Source organism: Drosophila pseudoobscura, chromosome 2 (assembly GCF_009870125.1).
Source record: "Drosophila pseudoobscura strain MV-25-SWS-2005 chromosome 2, UCI_Dpse_MV25, whole genome shotgun sequence".
Classification (NCBI taxonomy): Eukaryota; Metazoa; Arthropoda; class Insecta; order Diptera; family Drosophilidae; genus Drosophila; species Drosophila pseudoobscura.
The window spans coordinates 30,488,167-30,506,944 of NC_046679.1; the positions used below are offsets into that span (position 1 = coordinate 30,488,167).

At 42.8% G+C, this 18,778-nt stretch overlaps 2 protein-coding genes and 1 long non-coding RNA gene across 3 annotated transcripts in view; 2 read left to right on the forward strand and 1 right to left on the reverse strand.

Annotated features, from left to right (window-relative positions):
* Window positions 1–261: 261 nt before the first annotated feature.
* On the forward strand, window positions 262–1,149 carry LOC26533969 (uncharacterized). The gene is made up of 2 exons (XM_015182883.2): window positions 262–441; window positions 506–1,149. The coding sequence occupies exons 1-2, from the start codon at window positions 324–326 to the stop codon at window positions 571–573; spliced, it is 186 nt and encodes a 61-aa protein (XP_015038369.1). The 5' UTR covers window positions 262–323; the 3' UTR covers window positions 574–1,149.
* A 6,486-nt stretch (window positions 1,150–7,635) lies between these two features.
* On the forward strand, window positions 7,636–9,087 carry LOC117183307 (uncharacterized). Its single transcript, XR_004468462.1, has 2 exons — window positions 7,636–8,119; window positions 8,196–9,087. It is a non-coding gene; the product is annotated as an uncharacterized lncRNA (long non-coding RNA).
* Window positions 9,088–16,639: 7,552 nt separating this feature from the next.
* The window catches only part of Ino80 (chromatin-remodeling ATPase INO80), a 33,817-nt gene continuing 31,678 nt past the window's right edge, over window positions 16,640–18,778 (reverse strand). Inside the window, exons 13-14 of the mRNA XM_001359986.5 lie at window positions 18,280–18,564; window positions 16,640–16,958 (exon numbers count right to left, since the gene is read on the reverse strand). Of these exons, the coding sequence (XP_001360023.4) occupies window positions 16,702–16,958; window positions 18,280–18,564 (542 nt within the window). The 3' untranslated portion in view covers window positions 16,640–16,701. The remainder of the gene's footprint in view (window positions 16,959–18,279; window positions 18,565–18,778) is intronic.

Below are 18,778 nucleotides of genomic sequence, written 5' to 3' on the forward strand. Positions count from 1 at the left end.
TTTGGCACCATCTGGTATTAATTTGGAATATATCCTCATTCGATTTTAATCCCTAAAATTCGTCTTCTTTTCTCTGCTAAAATTTCTCTAAGTGTTTTTACTAAATGCCTTTGGTATATCAAGCCCTTGGCTAATAAAGTCTTTAGCCAAGAAACTTAACAATTAAACAGAGGGGCCTGCCAGCAGCAAAAACAGGGTGTTACAGTCGAAAGCAGAATCCATCGCAGTAGCCCGAAAAACAAGCCGTACTTTTCAATCCAAAACAGTAAACAGTTTTGTAAAAAAAGTAACACTGTTATAATTCACATAAAAGATTTACAAAAATGTCGTTCAACTGGAGACACTTTCCTAAATTATTTTTAGTATTACCAATCATGCACCTTCTGCTCTCCGCCGTGGTTAAAATCGAGTCCGCCGAACAGCAACGTATGCGGTTGTTGGGTAAGCCAAGAGCTACAGATACAGAAAGTTATAGGCAGGTCCTATATAGATTTTATACCTACAGCCAAGACCAATGTGGAGACCATTGATGCAGTCATGAAGCGGCAGAAGGAGGACGTAAAAGAGTGCTAAAGCCACACACACCCTGTCTGGACAAAGAGTTACCCCGACAAAGAGTAAGCCCAAAGCACAAACCCCTTCGTAAAAGAGTTATCGACAAGTGAAACGGAAGCAGAGTCAAGGTGCAAGCCCCAAAAATCATTACACCTGTTCGAGGGGAAGATGTGAGTGTAGAAAGCGTGAAAATCGAATGGAGAAGAGACCAGAGACCAGCGAGAGACCGTTGCATGACAGCCCCCGAAAATTGAACGCTCATAGTTCTACTTGCCACACATCAGGGGTTGCAGCAGTTGTCTTTGGCTTTTGGGGTAACTCTTTATATTTTTATTGTATCTGTCTTCTTTTTTTTGGTCACGCTGCCTGGCCGCTGCACTTTGTTGCATGTGGCAGGCGACACAAATGCAAAACCAACGGGAAAACCTTCCCCCCTCCCCACACCGAAAATTAATAAGCTTAATGAGCAGGCCGTGGCCAGTCACAGATAGACATCTGCAACAAGTGGACCCCCTGGTGGCAGCTGCATCGGGATTTTGCACGAAATTTCCTTATAATTATTATAGCTTAAATATATCGTGGACCTCTGCCGAATAATTAGTATTTCTTTTAGGTGGAACTGCAGCTGCCTTTCCTTCTGCTTCAAGGATAGCCCTTTGCCAGGCAGCCTGTCTGCCTTTTCGTATAGGTTTTAATTAAAGTTATTTATTATCTATTCATCAAAATTTGGCCACCAACCTGTGAGTCCGAGGTGTGGCAGATGGAAAGGTTTTTATTTGAATCCTTGACTAAAGCAGGACTATGGTGGGCAGGTGGAAAGGTGAGAAGTATGCGCTAAGCAGATAGATAGAGAAACAAATGGATAATGATAAGTTTTGTATTAGAATTCTCTACCTCTACCTCGAATTCCCTCTCAGAGCTCTGTGTTTTTACCCAAAAATGTTGGTATTTCAAACGCTATTAGAACCTCAAAAAAAACACAATAAATTGTTTCCTAAAATATACAAAATATGGCGCTAATTATGAACCAATTTAAGGACAAACCATAATTATCATTCAAGTAATTTTCCCCCATAATATTTGTATTCAAAATTACTCGTAGTAAATCAACAAGAAATACAAATAAAATATGGAAAAAAACCAACCAGTTTTCAGGGGAAGAGAGAGCCCTAGTAGCTTAAGGATCTCAATTCAGGAAGCCCTCTGTCGAGATCCTGCTTAATATTCCTCCTCTTTTTTGTCAGTAAGTATATAATTTAGCAACCTTATCAGCTGGAAACTCGTCTGCTGCCCCACGCTTATCAACTTCATTATGCAAGAAACAGGAAAAACTCAAGAGGGGGTATGGAGGAAATTATGGCATTCGGATATTACTTAATCATACATTTGACTGGCTCCCCGAGACCCACGCAGAGGAGCACCTTTTTCCTTTCAGATGTTGGGGGAAATCGCAATGACAGTTGCGTTTATGATGGGGGGAGCGTATATTGTACATTTAAAGCGAATGTATTTTTGGCAATGCGTCAGATGCAATTACAGATGACAGGAGGAGCAGCAGGAATACAGTATACGTACATGCCCCCGATGACAGCAACTGCAACTGTCAAAACGTCTGTGGCAGTGGCAAAAACTGTCAGCGGCTGGCGGAATGCCTGACAAATGTGACGCCATATAAAATCAATAAATTATGAGTGCCAAAGGGAGTCGAGTCCACTTCCAGTGGCAGTTGCCAGTTGCATAATGTATTCTAAGGATGCCAAAAAGGAGTGACGACAAACCGGTTGCCACTCCATCCATCGGCCCCATGTCCTTAGGGACCATCATCGAGGAAGATCCTCTGTATTTGGCGTTGATTGATTTAGTTTGTGGCACAAAAAACACCTCGCCCAGGGCTCTGGGCTTCCCACCAGCAGCAGCCGAAGCAGCAGCAGCTTCTTCTTTAATGAATTAATTAATGAAGGCCATAATTAAATTTGCACTTTCTGCTGTCTGTTAATTTATGAGTTTTTAATTATTTTCGCAATTAAAGGTGTCTCCTTTTTGTTGTGCAACATTATAATTATTTCCTGGCAACAGGATCAACAGGATATGCTGCTCATTTGTCAGTTAGCAAAGCGTTAAATCGAGCCCCAAAAAAACTGGCTTCCTTAAGCCACCAAAAAAAAGGCAAAAGGTAACCAACGAAACGAAAGACTCAGAAACCGAACTTGTTTTCAGTTTTTGGGGGCGCCAAAAACTTAATATTTTTTCAGTTTTTTTGCAGCTGCTTTTTCGTGGCTGTCTCTCTTTTTCTTTTTTTTTTTGGTAATTATTAAAAAGCATTATTTTCTCTGCAGACAATAGACAGAAACATCGGCTTCAGGTGCAGCAGCCACTCTTTTGGCATTGTTCCAATTTCCCTTCACAGCGCGGAAAAATTGTCATTTCAGAAAACTCAATTGTTTGGAAATGCTTTTCGTGCGGTGTGGCAGGTAGATCTCTCTCGGAGAGGGGTTGCAACAACCAAACAGAACAGAACAGAACAGATCTTCTTTCCTCTTTATGAAGTGTTGTGTATGTTTTTTTTTTGTATTTTTGTCGGGCAGGTGTAGAGTCCAAAATGTTCTCATAGTGTAGAAGAAGGTCTCTTTTTCGTCTCTTTTGGTACAGTTATAAAACTGTTTTAGATCTTTACTCTTCTTTTTGGGTTTTTGCCAAAACGTGGGAACGTATATTTTTGGCAACAATATCCAAAAACATTTGATGCATAGGCTTCTATGTCAATTCAAAGGCAGGTGGAGCTGGTACCACCACCACTCGAACAAACACTTAAGAGTATTACCGATCAGTGGGCAGAGGTTCGGGGTTTGGCGCTTAGATGGGGTTGAAAGAATTGATCAAATGATGGGAATTCTGATGGGGGAAAGTCTAAAATGGGGTTTAGTGTAAGGCAGTAAATTTAATGCGCATTTTGTACACACTTTTGTATAATTTATCACAAGCAGGGTTGGGTCTTCCTAAAGAAATCAACTAGAAACTGTACCTTCTTTCAGGCCTTCCACAAATATTTAATTTGGCATAGAATATATTGTAGTTCTACTCTGCATTAAGACTATATACTCTCGATTCTATAAGTCGAACAGAAAATTACACATTCTACTCATCAAAACCTAAGAAAAAGGGTACTCAAGTTCTGTATACACATTTCTCTACAATTTATCTTTGTATCTTATTTGTACAAAGATTTCTTCCAAGGAACATTAATAACATTATTTTATTAAGCAAATTATTTTCCTATCTCTGTAAATGGATATGTAATATTTATCTTTGTTTTTAATATTTCCCTTTACAAATCCAGTAACTCTACCTCTGCTGATTCCTTTCAATTGTTCTGCTAATATATTTATTTACCTCAAGTAATTTCCCTTTTGCTCTCCATCAACTTTTCCTTTTACACTTTTTCTTTCTTTCAATGTAAAAATATTTATTTTATGCATAATACCATTTTCTGCTTACCTCATAAGACGAAAAACCTTCGAAATAATTTCTTTCCAGCTGCTGTCCAATCTCCAATCAAATGACTCGACTATTTTTGCAGAACAAACCCGCGGAGATTTCTTGGGATTTTCTTTTCTTTTGGTTCAGGGCTTTAGGCTTAATTGTTTGCAAATTAGCTAATTAGTTAATTAAGACCCTGATTACATGGTTAATAGTGGTGGCTTCAGGGTTACTAACCCTGGATTTGGGGCATTTATGAAACCATTTTTGAATTGAAATTGCCACAATTTCTGCGCCACAAGACAAAGGCGACCCATAACCATAAAAAAATTAAACCGAAAATTCAGAAACAATGAGCTTTAAACAACTTAATTGAGACATTTGGCCGGATAGCGAGAGAGAAGAACACCCGGCCCTCGAGCAGGCTTCTTGTCATCGTTAAGGAGTTAATTTATTTATTATCCACAGATTTTTACGGCTCCATTGTTTTTTCTTTGGCTTAAAGTCGGTCCAAAGCCAAAGCCAAAGCCAGGAATAATAAAATATGAAAAGAGTCAGAAGAGATGTATCCCAAAAAGAAGAACCGGCTTTTCGGCTAATTAGGAGGCTTCGAGGAAAATATATGTAACACCGAAAAATGTTTCTTCTTTTTCTGTTTTTATGGATGCTCATTCGCTGTGCATGTTCCTCCACTTCTCTGTCTTTCCTTTTTATGATGTCGAGAGATTTTGCACCTTATGAGAAAAATCTTGAGAGCTCCATCGCTTCGCGTCGCGTCGCGTCTTTTCTACGTCGCTGCCAATCTTGTTAAACTTGCCCCAAAGCCGCATTGACACTTTGTTGCGCCTGCGCTTCGACTTGGACTTGGAGGCACTCTGGAGTCGTTACAATCCCAGAGAGGCCCCCGACTCTCTCTGTGGTTGTTGTACATTTGAACGTCCGTTGGGCTGTCAAAAGCGTTAATTTTTAAGTGCCTAGTGAGAGTTTTTTGTTTTGTGTGTGCTGTGCTGTGCTGTGCTGTGTTCCCTCCTCCAGTTCCAGCTGAAAGGCGGCTTTCATCTTTGCAGCAGCTGCTTCTGCTGTATCTGTATCTTCTGTGTGTGTGTGTGCCAGTCTTAATGAGAGCACGGGTTCAAGTGGCAAGTGTCTTGTCTATTTTTTATTTGCAGCATTCTTCCCCCCAAAATGAACCCATTAATTTGCTGCTCCAAATGGTCTGCCAACTTGACATTTTTCTCTTGAACTTTTCTCTCATTCGGTTGGTTATTGACCTGGTTCTTTGATGGCGGTTTTCCTTACTGAATGGCAAGTTCGAAGTCAGTCTTAGCGGGACTTTAAGACGGGGAAAGCAGAGGAAAGGAACTGCGAAAATTTACCAGAAATAGGCAAGATTTTTCCAGGAAATATTCTAGAAATTCGCAGCATTCATTTATATAGGAATATCCCTACGAATTCTGAAGAGATTGGAGTCCTCTTTGGTATATCAATGACGGATCTTTCATCCACTAATCTAATCATGGAATTTCCATTGAAATTACTAAGCCTATCTTTTGTTTCATCTACGTTTCTGTTTCTTTTTTTCATGGTTCTTCTAAGAATATTTCACTCGTTCTCCCTTGCCTGCGTGCCTAATTTATGGTATTAATTTCCATTTTCCTCGCATCTTCCTGCATTTCCCACAACATTTTCCTTTGCTCTTCATTCCATCTCCCCCCAAAATTAAGCACCTCCATCAAATTAACATATTTTTATATTATAGAATGTTCCCCCAACAAATTGCAAATAAAATGTTGACCCAAAAATTAAACGAACGAACAGAACAGAGGAATTATTACAACAATTTCCCCTTCCCGTCCCCACCAAAAAACATGTGAGAATGTTCCAAGCCTTTCTTCTGCTGGCATTCATATTTAATTATTTCAAAAATTGCATTTTTACTCCGTTTTTTTCTTTATATCATTTCTCGGAGTGAGTGTCATTAATTTGGCCCAGATCGAAGGGGGGGAAGAGAGGCCAAGCATGACAGCGGCCAACAGGCAGCAGGCAACAGGAGTTTTTGGTGGAAATATTTCGACTGTTGTTACCGTTATGTCTCTCTGGCGAATTTTTATATCAAAAAATATTTTTCGTATTTCTTTCGAACATTTCTTGGGTATTTCTTTTCTCAGGCCAGCCGGGACGGACGGGCGACGGGCTAATAAACTCAATTAAGCAGCGACTGTAAGCGTGTCCAGAGACTGCTCTGGTCAAGTGCTGATGGCCGAAACGGAGAGCTGATGGCCGGGACAGTACTCGTACGAGTCGTACATGGCACTTAATTGACCAACTTTGAGGTTGCGTTTTGGCCAGGTCTGTCTGCCAACTGGGGGGATGGGAATGCAAATCCCAAATCCAAAACCGATTCAAACGCATTATCATCTCCATAATTCAAATGCTGGCCAAGACATTGCATGACTGCGAGGGATCTGATAAGGCACCAGGGGAAAAATTGTCTGCCACACGAGCAAAAAAACAAAATATATGTAAGGTAAGTGGAGGATCGCTTGACGAAGACTTGGATACACTTTGGGGACATATTTTCTATGAAAGTTATGCGATTTGTATGAGGTATTTCGTTTGGGAAAAGATATGAAGCACTAGCTGATAGGTTCTGCTAAGATGTTCTTCAATTCTTTTCCACAAAAATCTACATGCATCGTTTAAACCTTCTTGAGGTCTCAATCCATTTCTCTTCATCATTATACTCTCCAAAAAGGGCATCAAAATATGAAGAAAGGCTTTGGGGGCCCACGTAGAACGGTAGCTGGCAAATGCTGTTGACACTTTTTCCCCGCACAACATCCCACAACAGATAACGCGATGCCCCAGAGCTCAGCATGAGTCGGTGCCACAGATGGAGTCGCGAGTCGCTGGTGCGGAGTCCACCTCATCGTTGATAGTCGCTGCAGCGGCGTGAAAACTGAAAACTGCTGCCAAACAAAAGCAACGCAATTTCCAGCCATGACTATGTGGAAAATATTATGTGTGTGTCTCACAGCATGCGCCAATTTCCCAGGAAAACTGCCAAGGAGAAGAAGCCCTGTGGCACCACACCAGACAGACAGATAGACAGACTTGGACAGGGTTTGGTAAATATTTTGCCACCGTTTTGAATTTGATTTTGTTGTCTTTTCTGCTGGTTTGGTATGTCTTTTGTTCTTCGTTTGACTGAGCAGATGCCATGGCTGCCAGAAGCGAGGGAGTTACTGGGAAAACGCTGTACTAAAGAAATGTAGCTGCTTCTTGGAGGGAGTTATGGGTCAAATCTGTCACAGAAGCTTCGATGAAAGTCTGATTACAATTATTACCAGTAAACTCTTTAAGCTTACCCCTCACTCTGGTCACTCTCCGTGAGTGATCTTTCTTCTTTGCTCCACAATTAATTGTTGTCGCCAGGCATTTAGGGCGTTCATCGCACGTTATCACTGGGTAACGCCCCACAAAAATAAAGCGGAACATCTTCAGCTTGGCTTTAATCGATTTCACAGCACTCTCTCTGACAATCTGCCTCCTTCTCTGTGTGGATGAAAGACTGGACATCATTCATGGCAACTTGAAGACAATGCGTTGACATTTGCGCCTCATGTTGTGTTGTGGGCCCCTTGTCTCGATCGGAGTCTGAATTATGGCCGGCCAACAGGCAAAACAAACAGAAATCAAACGCAACAAAAGGCCGAGGACCGGGTAGACCGGAGTTTTCTGCCATTTCTATTGTGCGTGTGTGCCTTCTGTTTACACTCGTGTCGATTGTCCCCCCCGTCGATGTAGTAGCGTGAAATATCGCAACAATGGCATCATATATTTCCCAATACTCCTGGCCAGTACTCCTCCTCCATCGGGCATCGAACATGATGCATGGGCGCCGCATCTAACGGTGGACACAAAAAAACAAAAGACTTAAGCAACAAACTTTTTGGTCAAGCCATGGGGACAATCGATTAGGGGAGTTGTTGCTGGGGGCGGGAGGAGATTGCCAAAAATTCCTCAACGAAAAGCCCAAGAAAATTTCCACAGAATATCTGTCAAGAAAAGTATTTGGAAAAAACGTGTGAGAATTGAACGTAAATCCAATATTTAATCGAACTCTCCTTTCTATAAGTCCGAAAAATTCTCTTTCCCATCAGCTGCCTCTCTCCGTGGAGTTCTCTTTTCCCAAGATCTCTGAAGATCTGTCTACAGGCTGTCGACCCTTTCACTTCACGCCACTCAAAAATCGAATGCCGAATGTACGTGCCTGACCACACAAAATGTGGCTTAAAAAACGGCAGCCAGCAGCGGCATGAAATCCCCACAAAACAAATAGAAGAAACAAAAACAAAAAAACAAGATTTATTATATTAAATGCAGGCATTTAGCGCCACTTAAGCGGCCACTGTGCAACAGCAAGAGGCAGCCACAACAACAACAAAAAAGCCAAGCGAAGCCAAGCAGGAAGTCCACATAATTCTCATCAATATCAATAATAGTTTTTGTTCAGCTTTCGTTTTTTGTCGTGTAATGATTGTTATGTTTATATTTTTGTGGAGAACGTGGTTCAGTGGCAGGTTGGCAAGCGCCAGTGACATTGCAGCAGGCGGCGCACATCCAGATCCACATCCACATCCAGGGAGCCCATCAAATAATACTAATAATAACCATAGTAATAACAACAAGCAATTTCAGCAAAATGCAGCACGTCCTCGGCAACAAATCGAAGCTGCAACAGCAGCCAACAGCCAGCAACTGCAACATAAAACAGCAGGAGAGGCTGAGGCAGAGGAGGAGGCACTTCCAGTGGCAGTGGCACAAACAGGCTACTGTCTTGGGGCTTCCTGCTTGCCTAGCCGCAAAGTTATTTTCAAATTGATTTGGATCTAAATTTAGTCGAGGGCCATAGGAATGAATATAATCGTAAAAAGAAACTTTATAGAAATGAATTGTGGAAGGAACAAGGAAGACAAAAAGAAAATGAAGAGATTGAAGTGAAATGTTTTAGTAACTTATGAATTGTTATGTCTTAAATGATAGGTAAAAGAAGTACTAGTACTATGTAAAAAAGGGGAAATGGAAAATAGTGGGGTAAAGAGGGTTGAATAGGGGGTATAAGCTTGATAAAGATTTGAAATGATTTCCCAGATATTCCATACATTATAAAAATATACTTAAATCTTCAAATGACTTTTCCTTAAACTACACTCAAGTCTAAAACCTCTCTCTCTCTGTCTTTCTTGCGAGTAAATTTAAAATGTGTCTGGTCATTTCCTTTAGGGCATTTGGCTACGCTTTCCTCACGCTCTGGGTGCCAGCAATCGGCAGGCATTCAGTAGCCGATAATTATGTTGCCCCATGGTTTCCCTTTCATGGGGCGTTTTCAATTTAATTTAGACCCGGCTGGCAGCAATCCTGCTCCCCAACAGACACACAGACCTTTCACAATCTCTGTGTCTGGTCGGTCGTGTGACTTTTAACGCACATTTTCAGGCACTTTAACGCCGCCGCCACCGCCACCGCCAAACCAGATGCCCAAGATCGAGGAGCACCACTGGAGACTGGGAGACGATCGCATTGACATAACACCTCATAATTTGCGTTGCACGATGAAGGCTACAGCCACGCCCCCTGCACACGCACTTCGCCTGAGAGGAGAAGAGGCTGTGTGACTTTCGCCTTGAGAATTCTCAAATTGCTGCCACGCCGGGACGTGTTTCTTGTGTGTGGAAGGTGGAAAAGAAAGTGTCGTCATCAGGCTTCAACACTTGGGACCTGGAGCTGAAGCTGGAGCTGAAGCTGGAACTGGACCTGGACTGGTGTCATTGCTGCCACCTCAATCTGCCACACCATCGGGGCCATATGCTGGCGCTCTCCACTGGACACACTGCCACGCCCCAAACAGTTTTACATGCCCCCTGGGCTGGACGGTGTGGCACTTTCCTTTTACGCGTGTCCATCTGGGATCCCAGCGATCCAGCGATCCATTCCCAGTGATGTTCACACTTTACGAAAGTTTGGTTTGCGGCCTCAGCCCCAATGCCCGTAAGGTGCTAAAACATTGTCGCCCCAAGTGTGGCCATCATCATCATCATCGTCGTCACAGCCTCACGTCCTCGCATCTCCTGTGCGTCGCGGTATCGAGAGCAATTTCCTTTTGTTGTTGCTTCAATAAGTGTATATAATTTATATGGAAATTGCCTGGGACACAGCCCCTGATGTTATGCATTTAATGCTTAATTTATACAGATTTTACAGATTTCTGGTATGGTTTTTTGCTCAGCTATTTTCGGTGCCGTCTTCTTCTTTTTTTTTGTTTGTCGTGGCTCCAAGGAAACTGTTTTCATGGCTCTGGAAATTGCTGCTGAAATACCTAATTGTTCATAAATATTTTATCATATTAATTATGAATTTCATTTCCCATTCCCAGGGATTATTTTTTCAGCAAGCTGCCAAAAGTCATTAGCTGGAGACGCTCTAATAAGCACAAGCCAAAAATAAATGCAATGTACAGTGGTTCCAAGAGCGAAAAATACTATTGAAGACTCAATGAAGGAAGGTTCGAAATGTGAAGAAACATGCGCCCTTTTGGTTGGTTTTTCTGCTTTGGGATCCATTTTTAGCTCTTTGCTTGATTTTTCTATAGATTTCCTTGCTTAATCCTTTCGCTCCACTGTTACGCCAAAACATCATGCCCAAAAATGTTAATAAAATCATAATTAGTTGGTGGCAAGTCAGGCTACCTCTTGGATCTCTGGTATGGACACGCAAACATTTCCCCATTGCATTGGCAAACAAACAAACAAACCTACAAAAATTATTAATAAAAAAAAAACTGAAATGAAATTAAATGTTCAACGAGAGAAATTGCTTGCATTAATTTACGAGTGCGATTATTATTATTTTCATGTGATTATAATTCTGTAAAGGGAAAAATTGCATGGCATGCCATGTTGTGGCGCCACTTCGACGTCTTCGACGACTTCGGTTAGGACTTTGACTTTGACAGGGCCTCCCTCTTGGCCAACAACGTGCCGGGCATATAAAGTCGAGGCAGATCCACTTCACAAACGGTTTTCGGGCGTAATTAATTGTGAAAACATGGCCACAATGGCCTTATGGCTAGATGCCAAACAAATACTAATTGGTCGACGACCAAGCCCGATCCGATGCTTAACTATGCTGTAAAAATGAATAATAGTATTATGTTTTATGCTAAACACTTGTGACGACCCGACCCTCTGTTCGCTGTCGCTTTATATGCAAATGCCTGCCTTTTGCTCTCTTCTGTCTGTGTGTTTTAATGATCGCCCAGGTTGATCTTCAACGGTAGATAGGTGGTTCTTTCCCCTCGATGATGACTCGGCAAAAGGGCGTGAATTAAATTGAAATGTTTCCAACATTTCACAGACTCCACTCCACCTCACGAAATTTCTCTTCGTTTTTGGCAATAAATTTTCTGTTCACACGCAAATAAAAATGAAAAACACAAAAACAGAAATAAAATGTAATTTGCTACCATTTTTTCGATGCCATCGGTTGACATTCACATTTTTATTATTTTTTTTGGCGTAATTACAGAGCAAACCGAACCTGAACGCGTTCAAGTCTCAAGTCAAAGGGTTGTCCGAATGGCGAATCGGGGTCACCTGCTTGGTGCCTTGGTGCCTGATCACTGAGCATGCTCAGCCATTCGGCTGGGCTCCTTCGTGTATAATTAGACTTGAAAGCATATTTGTCAAGTTTTTAGTGAGGTTCGGGGCTCTACGGATCCGTGGATCCACGGATCGGGGCTGCAGATCAACAGGATGCGATATGGTAATGATAAAGAGCGTTGCCTGTTGCCTTTTTGCGTTCGTCTTTGCAATTGGGGCGCGCAGCCGAATTGAGTAATTGTTAAGGTTTTCCTTTTTATGTGGAATTAAAGGGGGAACTGCATTGAATTTAATTGAATTTTTTGAACTAACTAAGAGACATTCAATGAAGGGCCTTACCAATGGAAAGGGTCTGTAACTTTGTTCAGAGAAAGGCTATACTGGGAGGAGTTTTAAAAGTAGTTGCAAATTCTTTTTCTCCTAGCTATAAGGTTTTTTGGAACCAAATGAGAGTGTATTTTGTGTCCTTTTCCCACCCAAAAGTATGCAGCAATGATTGGGGACTCAGAGAGGATATTTCATTGAGCAGAAAAGGCACAGAAGGTGAAGGTCCTGGCCTGCTCTGTATACTTAATTTTTATACATTTTTTTCCCTGATTTTTGGATCCATAATACTCAATTTTGTCAATCAATAGTTCTCTTCTGATCTTTAAGTTAACATCGGAAAAAATATATAAACCAAATCTTGTCGATTTCCCACATTAACGAAATACAGAAAAATGCCAGATGTCCACAACAAGTTTGAACCAACTTAATTGACTTTTTGTAGACAAAGATGCTAAGGAAAAAAACACAAAAATTAAACAAGAAAGGAGCTCTGAGACTAAGGAAGTCGAAAGAGGAAATACTCTTTAAGATTTGGGGACGGGATCAAGGATTCAGCTATGGTTTTCTAAGAGAAATTGGAATTTCGAGCTGAAAAAGTACTTTAAATCTTAGGAATATTATCCCAAACTGAAAAACTGATTTTTCATACTTTTCATTATGGAATGGACTGCCTAAAGCTGGAAACATGCCTTTGATTCTAGGTTTTAGTGATAAATGATATCCCAACATATCTTAAGAGTAGTTTATCCCGCATCTTCCTTTAGTTAACATCCCCTTCCTAAAGTGTATCCCCACCGAGTGAACCACAACTAATTCAATAATGAAAACATATCAATAAACACAAGACGCAGCTGTGGACAAGTGACTGCTTGGCCTGGCCTGGCCTGCACCGACCTGTCCTGTACTGTGCTCTGTCCTGGCCTGGCCTGGCTTTCAAAAACACTAAACACGAGCTTCAGAGAGATGCCCCGAGAGCAGGCAACAATTTGTGCAAAAAATACGACTACGAGTACCAGTACGAGTAAATGTGGGGAAAAAAAGTAGAAACAGAGCGCAGAGCAGCGCAGCATGTTGCCTGACAGGAGAGGAGCAGGAACAAAAAGCCACCAACAGCAGTCGCCAAGACACAGGCAGCAGCAGCAACAATAATTAAAAGAAAAAATTTAATTGATGCATTAAAGAGCTGGCAACGTGTTTTCCAGCTCGGTTGGGTCCAGTTTTTTTTTTGTTTGTGGCCAAGAGATGAGTGCTGCTCTGCCGCTGTCTGCACTATTTTTAACTGGCAAAACAAACCTCCGGACTAGGATGAGAGACCTCATTATGTGAGTGGCAGTCGTGGCATGTTGTTTCAAATATTTACATTAAAATTTTTAACATTGAGTCGGTCTCTGGTCTGTGGTCTCTGGTCTTGGGCGGTGGATCTCTCTTAAAGTTCTTCTAAACATTTCTCGAATGTTTCGAGTGGAGAGAATGGATAAAAACAAATGACTTGCGAAACGAACTTGAAAGTTGTCTCCGTCTCCTCTCCACTGGGCGGATCATCTGATACTTCCGCATCAATAGTGCGAGTGCTACGGCACTCTGATAGAAAGACAACAGCCGCCTAAAAAACAATCAAAGGACAGCTGCCACTCCACCCAAAGTTTGCCCCTGCCCTATCATTATGTTCTTTATACACAGGACATGACTTTGTCTAAGATAAATTGAATTAGAGACGCCAAACGCGCACAATTCATCATCCGAGCAGAGCACATGATAGATAGTTGTTGGAGGGATGTGTGCGTATAGACCTTAAAAAAGAACCGAAGGACGAGGACGAACGCCGAAACCGAATCCCCTGCCGACAAATACTCGTAGTAGGAGTAGACATTTTAATTTCCCAAAAATAGTTTGCCAGATGAATGGATGCTTCCTTGAGGGGTTTGTCTGCTCCTTTTGTGCGTTGCGTTCTTAAGTGCCAGGGGAAACTGGAGCAGGAGCAGGAGCCGGGCAGGAGGCAGCGCGTTCTCATTTTTTTTGTGAAGGATGAGCCTTAAGCCGCTCTACAGATGCGTAGGCTGCGTGGAAGAAAGGAGTAGCGCAGATCTAGAGTTTTCCCCCTTCTAATCCTTTTTCTTTTTCCCTTTTTTGGTCTATTTTTTCAAGGTGTGGCCACGCAATCTGGCCTGCTTATTGTCTTGATTTATGGTTCGGGAGGGGGCAGCATCTTGGCCGGCTTAAAGAGCAAAAGAAAAGGATTTAAGTCGGGCTTCTTGCGGCTTATTAGTTGCGCTGGCTTAAATCACATGAATGGTTTTTGGGCTGGGCCTGCTGCGGCACACGGAAGCAGCTGCTGCTGCTCTTTAATCCTCATCTCTGGACTCAGGACTTTCTTGGGGTACGATTTTCTTCCACCTTCCGCTTGACTCGGGGGCCAGGATCAGAGCCAGAGCCAGCGAGACGAACCAGTTAACAACTGTCGCCAATGTGGCAGGCAGGCAGTCAGGCCCAACCTGCTGGCGGCTTTTCAACAATTTTCTTTTCCTGCAACGACCACAAACTGCAGACGACATCGATTGAAATGCTGTTTGTGATTTTTAATTGAGAAAAAAACCGATAAAGGAAGGACGATCAGTGATCGAATCATTGATACTCTTGCTGATTGATTGTTTCTATGGTGGAAGTATGATTTAGTCATCGAATTCATGTACAATTTGGCAACACTCTGGGCAAACTATAGCCTGTATTTCTGATACTATCTGGGCAGTTCCTACTCTAGAGTACCCTTTCCTCTAGGGTATCTACTGTCTGCTGCCCCTCGAGTGGAGTTCGGGTTGGCTGCTAATTAATAAAAGCACTGGGCCCCCCTCACTGACAGCCATTTGTGGGGGCAAGGGCAACAACAACTTGCTACTTGGGGCAGCCCGACGCACTGCCGCCGCCGCCGCAGATGCCACTCGGCATAAATGCACACTTTTAGCATTTCTCGGATTCCCCAACTGTGGCGCAAAACGTGCAGCCTTATGACAGTTCCCCAATGTCGCCATTTGGCCGACGACGACGACGAACCAGGGAAGGAAGATCCACAGAGGAGAGACTGCAGAAAGGAAAACGAGTTGCTGCTGCTGCTGGAATATTAAGAATTGTCATATTGAAAAGTCGGAGAGGATGCCAGAGGCAGTCAATGCCAACTGGTACGGAATATCACAGTAGTTGGGAATAGTGGGCCATGGACTTACTGATGTTTGTATGCTCTCTCGCAAGATTGGAATAAAAAGGCAAGCATCAATGATATTCCGTCTTCAGCAGTCTCTTCATCTATTTGTGTAAGCCTCCTTTAAGGGAATTTTATCTACAATTTAACTGAATTTTCAGCTGGAAATAGACCACTCTAAATCCCTATTGCCGTCACTCATTGTAGAGTATGTTCCTACAATTCCCGCCCAACGGGTTTTATTGACTATATTTGTATGGATTTCTGTATATTTTCGAGATGGCGTGTCCTGTTCAATATATTTGGAGGCCGCCAATAAGGCTGCTTCCCTCACATATGTATTACTTCTACAAAATTATTATAATCTTTGTATGTGGAGGAATCATGCCCCGTAACTAATTGCCAAAAGGTTTTCCCACCGACTTTTTCTAGTTTTTCCTTAATTTAATTACAAGTTTTATTTGGCTGCGTTCCTGTGGTCCCATCTTCGGTGTTGATTACCACTGACATTTGTTTTCGAAAGATTTTTATTACACATCTAATTTGGTGGGGTCTTTTGTTTCCAGTCTTCAGACTTCAATTATTTCAACGGCTGATGCGTGAATACATCAGCAGTATCGCATCTCCAGGGGTCTCTAATGCGGAACAAGTGTCAACGGAAACGCTTTAACAGTTTTACAAGTTTATTAATTTATGATTGCAAAATGTAATAAAATTTGGGTACTACCTGCTAATTAACAAAACATTGGAGGGGAAAGTCTACATTGTAGCAGTCTGTGAACAAATTGTTTTGTCCAAAAATATTTTTGAAAACTGGAATAAATTAAACTGTGATCATGTCTTGGGCTGGAGGATAATGGACGAATTGGATTCAATGGATGCGGTGCGTTTCAAACACAGAGCGCGCAAGGCCCATCTCGTTTTGGATCCGGATGGCTTCGAACTGTTTTATTTTACCCAAAGAACGACAACATGGAAGGACTGGTTCCGGGATTTGCTGAAACCCATTCCGCAGAAGGTGGGCAATCTATACGATCACTTAGATCATCTGGTCGTTATAGTCGAGCCGGGTAAAAACGACGAATTCGATTGGCTGGAAATATTCGATGAGAAAAGATCGCACATTGCAACCGTCGAGCATCACCGTCGACATCGCGAACACGTGTTCGATTATAAGAATCCAAAAGGGAATTTAGTGTACAAAATTAGGGATACAGCATACAATCCATATTACAAAATCTATGCACCCGACGACGAAACAGAAATCGGAGGAATGGACCCCATAACGATGCTGGACCCTATCTCATTGATTTCCAGACCCACCCAATTCAAGTTTCCAGCCGGCATCGATCTGAAAACCAAAGTGGGCCTAATCGTTACGGTGGTGTACATCTATCAGACCTTGAAAGGAAAAAAATAGTCCAAAGATATTAAACAGTATTTATTTTTATTTCGGAATTTCCATCGATTGTTCTTTTATTTATTCACTCATCCAATATTTCCAGGCGGCTTGGCCGTGGCTTGTGTGGCAGTCTCGGCTGGGACTTGACCTGGTGGCAGGGCCTCTGGACTGCGGCCCAGTGGCACCAGCAAAGGACCCATCGGCCGGCGGGCGCGTGGGGCGCCGCGTGTCCCTCGACTGATGGGTGCCGCTGTCTTGGATCGGGGTCGTCCTGGTCCGCGCTTGACGGCTCCAGTGGGGGATACTGCTTGCATCGTAGGGTTCTGCTGGTGTATGGGGAGATCTGTTTGGGAGAAGAAGAAATGGATCCACTTTAGTTATTTGATTTAAAGAAATTAAGGCATGTCTCTATCCCCCCAAACTTGTGCCTGGCAGGACATCCATTAATTGGACAGAGGATCAGAGGCATATTTCCACTAATTCCATGGGCATTTGCTGCCGCACGTTGTATCCTCTGCAAATCCTTGCATGCAATTGTGGTTTTTATAATTATGGTCCCACCCTCGGGGGACGGCGGGCGCTCCATGTTGCATGATAATTTATGCAACGTTGCGTATTTGCCAGTGCGATTATGTCTCCATTTTCGGGCCCACATGTTCCTGTCACGTGTACAACAATGCACCCTCATACCTCACACACCCCCCTTCCCTGCCACGGTGCATCGTCTGTACTGTCTGCGTCATTTAAGCGGATTTGTGTAATTATCATTTGTCGTACTCGTGCAACATTTTTGCCATATTTTCGCCTCGGTTTAAATCCCATTTGTTTGACTTTAAATACTGGACAGATGGAAAATTACTTTTCACAGAAAATTATGTATCAAAAGTTGCAACAATCTGTGCAACGTGATAAATGTTCTACAAGAAGCATTAAGAGGCATATGTATCTATCGTTTTGAAGCCCAAACCAAAGGAAAGATGTCCCCACGAAGGGGGAAATATATCCCCAATGAAGAGGAGTGACATCTCCCCAAGAAAAGCCAAAGATAATGGCAGCCAGATGTAAATCTTTAGGCAAATATTTGCCTTGACTTGAAGCCGCATAAAAGGGGGAGAAAATGCCAGGCAGTTTTTATCGGATATTTGTTTGATTTCTTTGGTAGAAAGGGCGGGCAATGAGGGGAGGGAGGGGTTTGAATATAATCCATTTCGGGAGTGCGTTAAAATTGTCACGTACCACAAAGTGGTATTCCTGCGGGCTGTAATCGAAGCCAAGAAAAGGCCCAAAAAAAGGGGGAACGTACGGCAGGGCAGATCAACCACAACAGCGAAGTGGAGATAATGTTGCCCAAAAAGTACAAGTGCCCCGGAAAAAGGCAGACGATAAACGTGATTATGACAAGCGATTACTTAGTGACAAGTGACACTCAATCGAGTGCATTAAGGGGGAGAGGGGGTGAGAGCCCTAACTACCGCTTGAAGAAGAGCCGGAAAGGAAGGGCATTGCAGTGAAAGAAAATTATCTAAATATATGAGCATTTTCCTAGGAGTTTCGGTGTATATAAAGCTACTACTTTCATGCTCTCATTCCTATGAAAAATTTTTTTAATTCCCATCAGCATTTCTCCTCCCTTTTTTTCCTCTTTTCTCTCAGTGTTTTCTTACCTTCTTCATTGAGCGGCACGGGGGCATACTCGCCACCACCGCTTCCTTCCTGCTGTAGCTGTGGCAGGGGCGAAGACGTTCCAGAGCCCGCTTCCCCTGCTGATCCTCCTCCTGCTGCGGCGGCCTGCTGCCCCTGCCCCGGCGAATGCGTTGGCGTCAGCACGCGCTGCAGCGACCCATGTCCGCCGCCGCGTCTCGTGCTGCCACGTGGCCGACCGCGCTTGGTGCCGCGCGGGTGGTGTCGCCGTCGCATCGGCGAAACACCGCTCATGTCGCTGAGGAAGTCTGCAAATACAACAATTTATGGACGGCTCATTATTGATTAATTGCGGTTAGGAGTTACGAGTTACGAGCCTTAAAAAACACACAGCTGGCGGTTTAACAAAAAACTACGAGTTATGTTACATTTTCTGCAATTTTATGGTCATTAAATGGGGGCTGTAATTAATTTTTGGGTAGCCTGATGCTTGATGAGGATCGATGTTAGGTGATATATTGG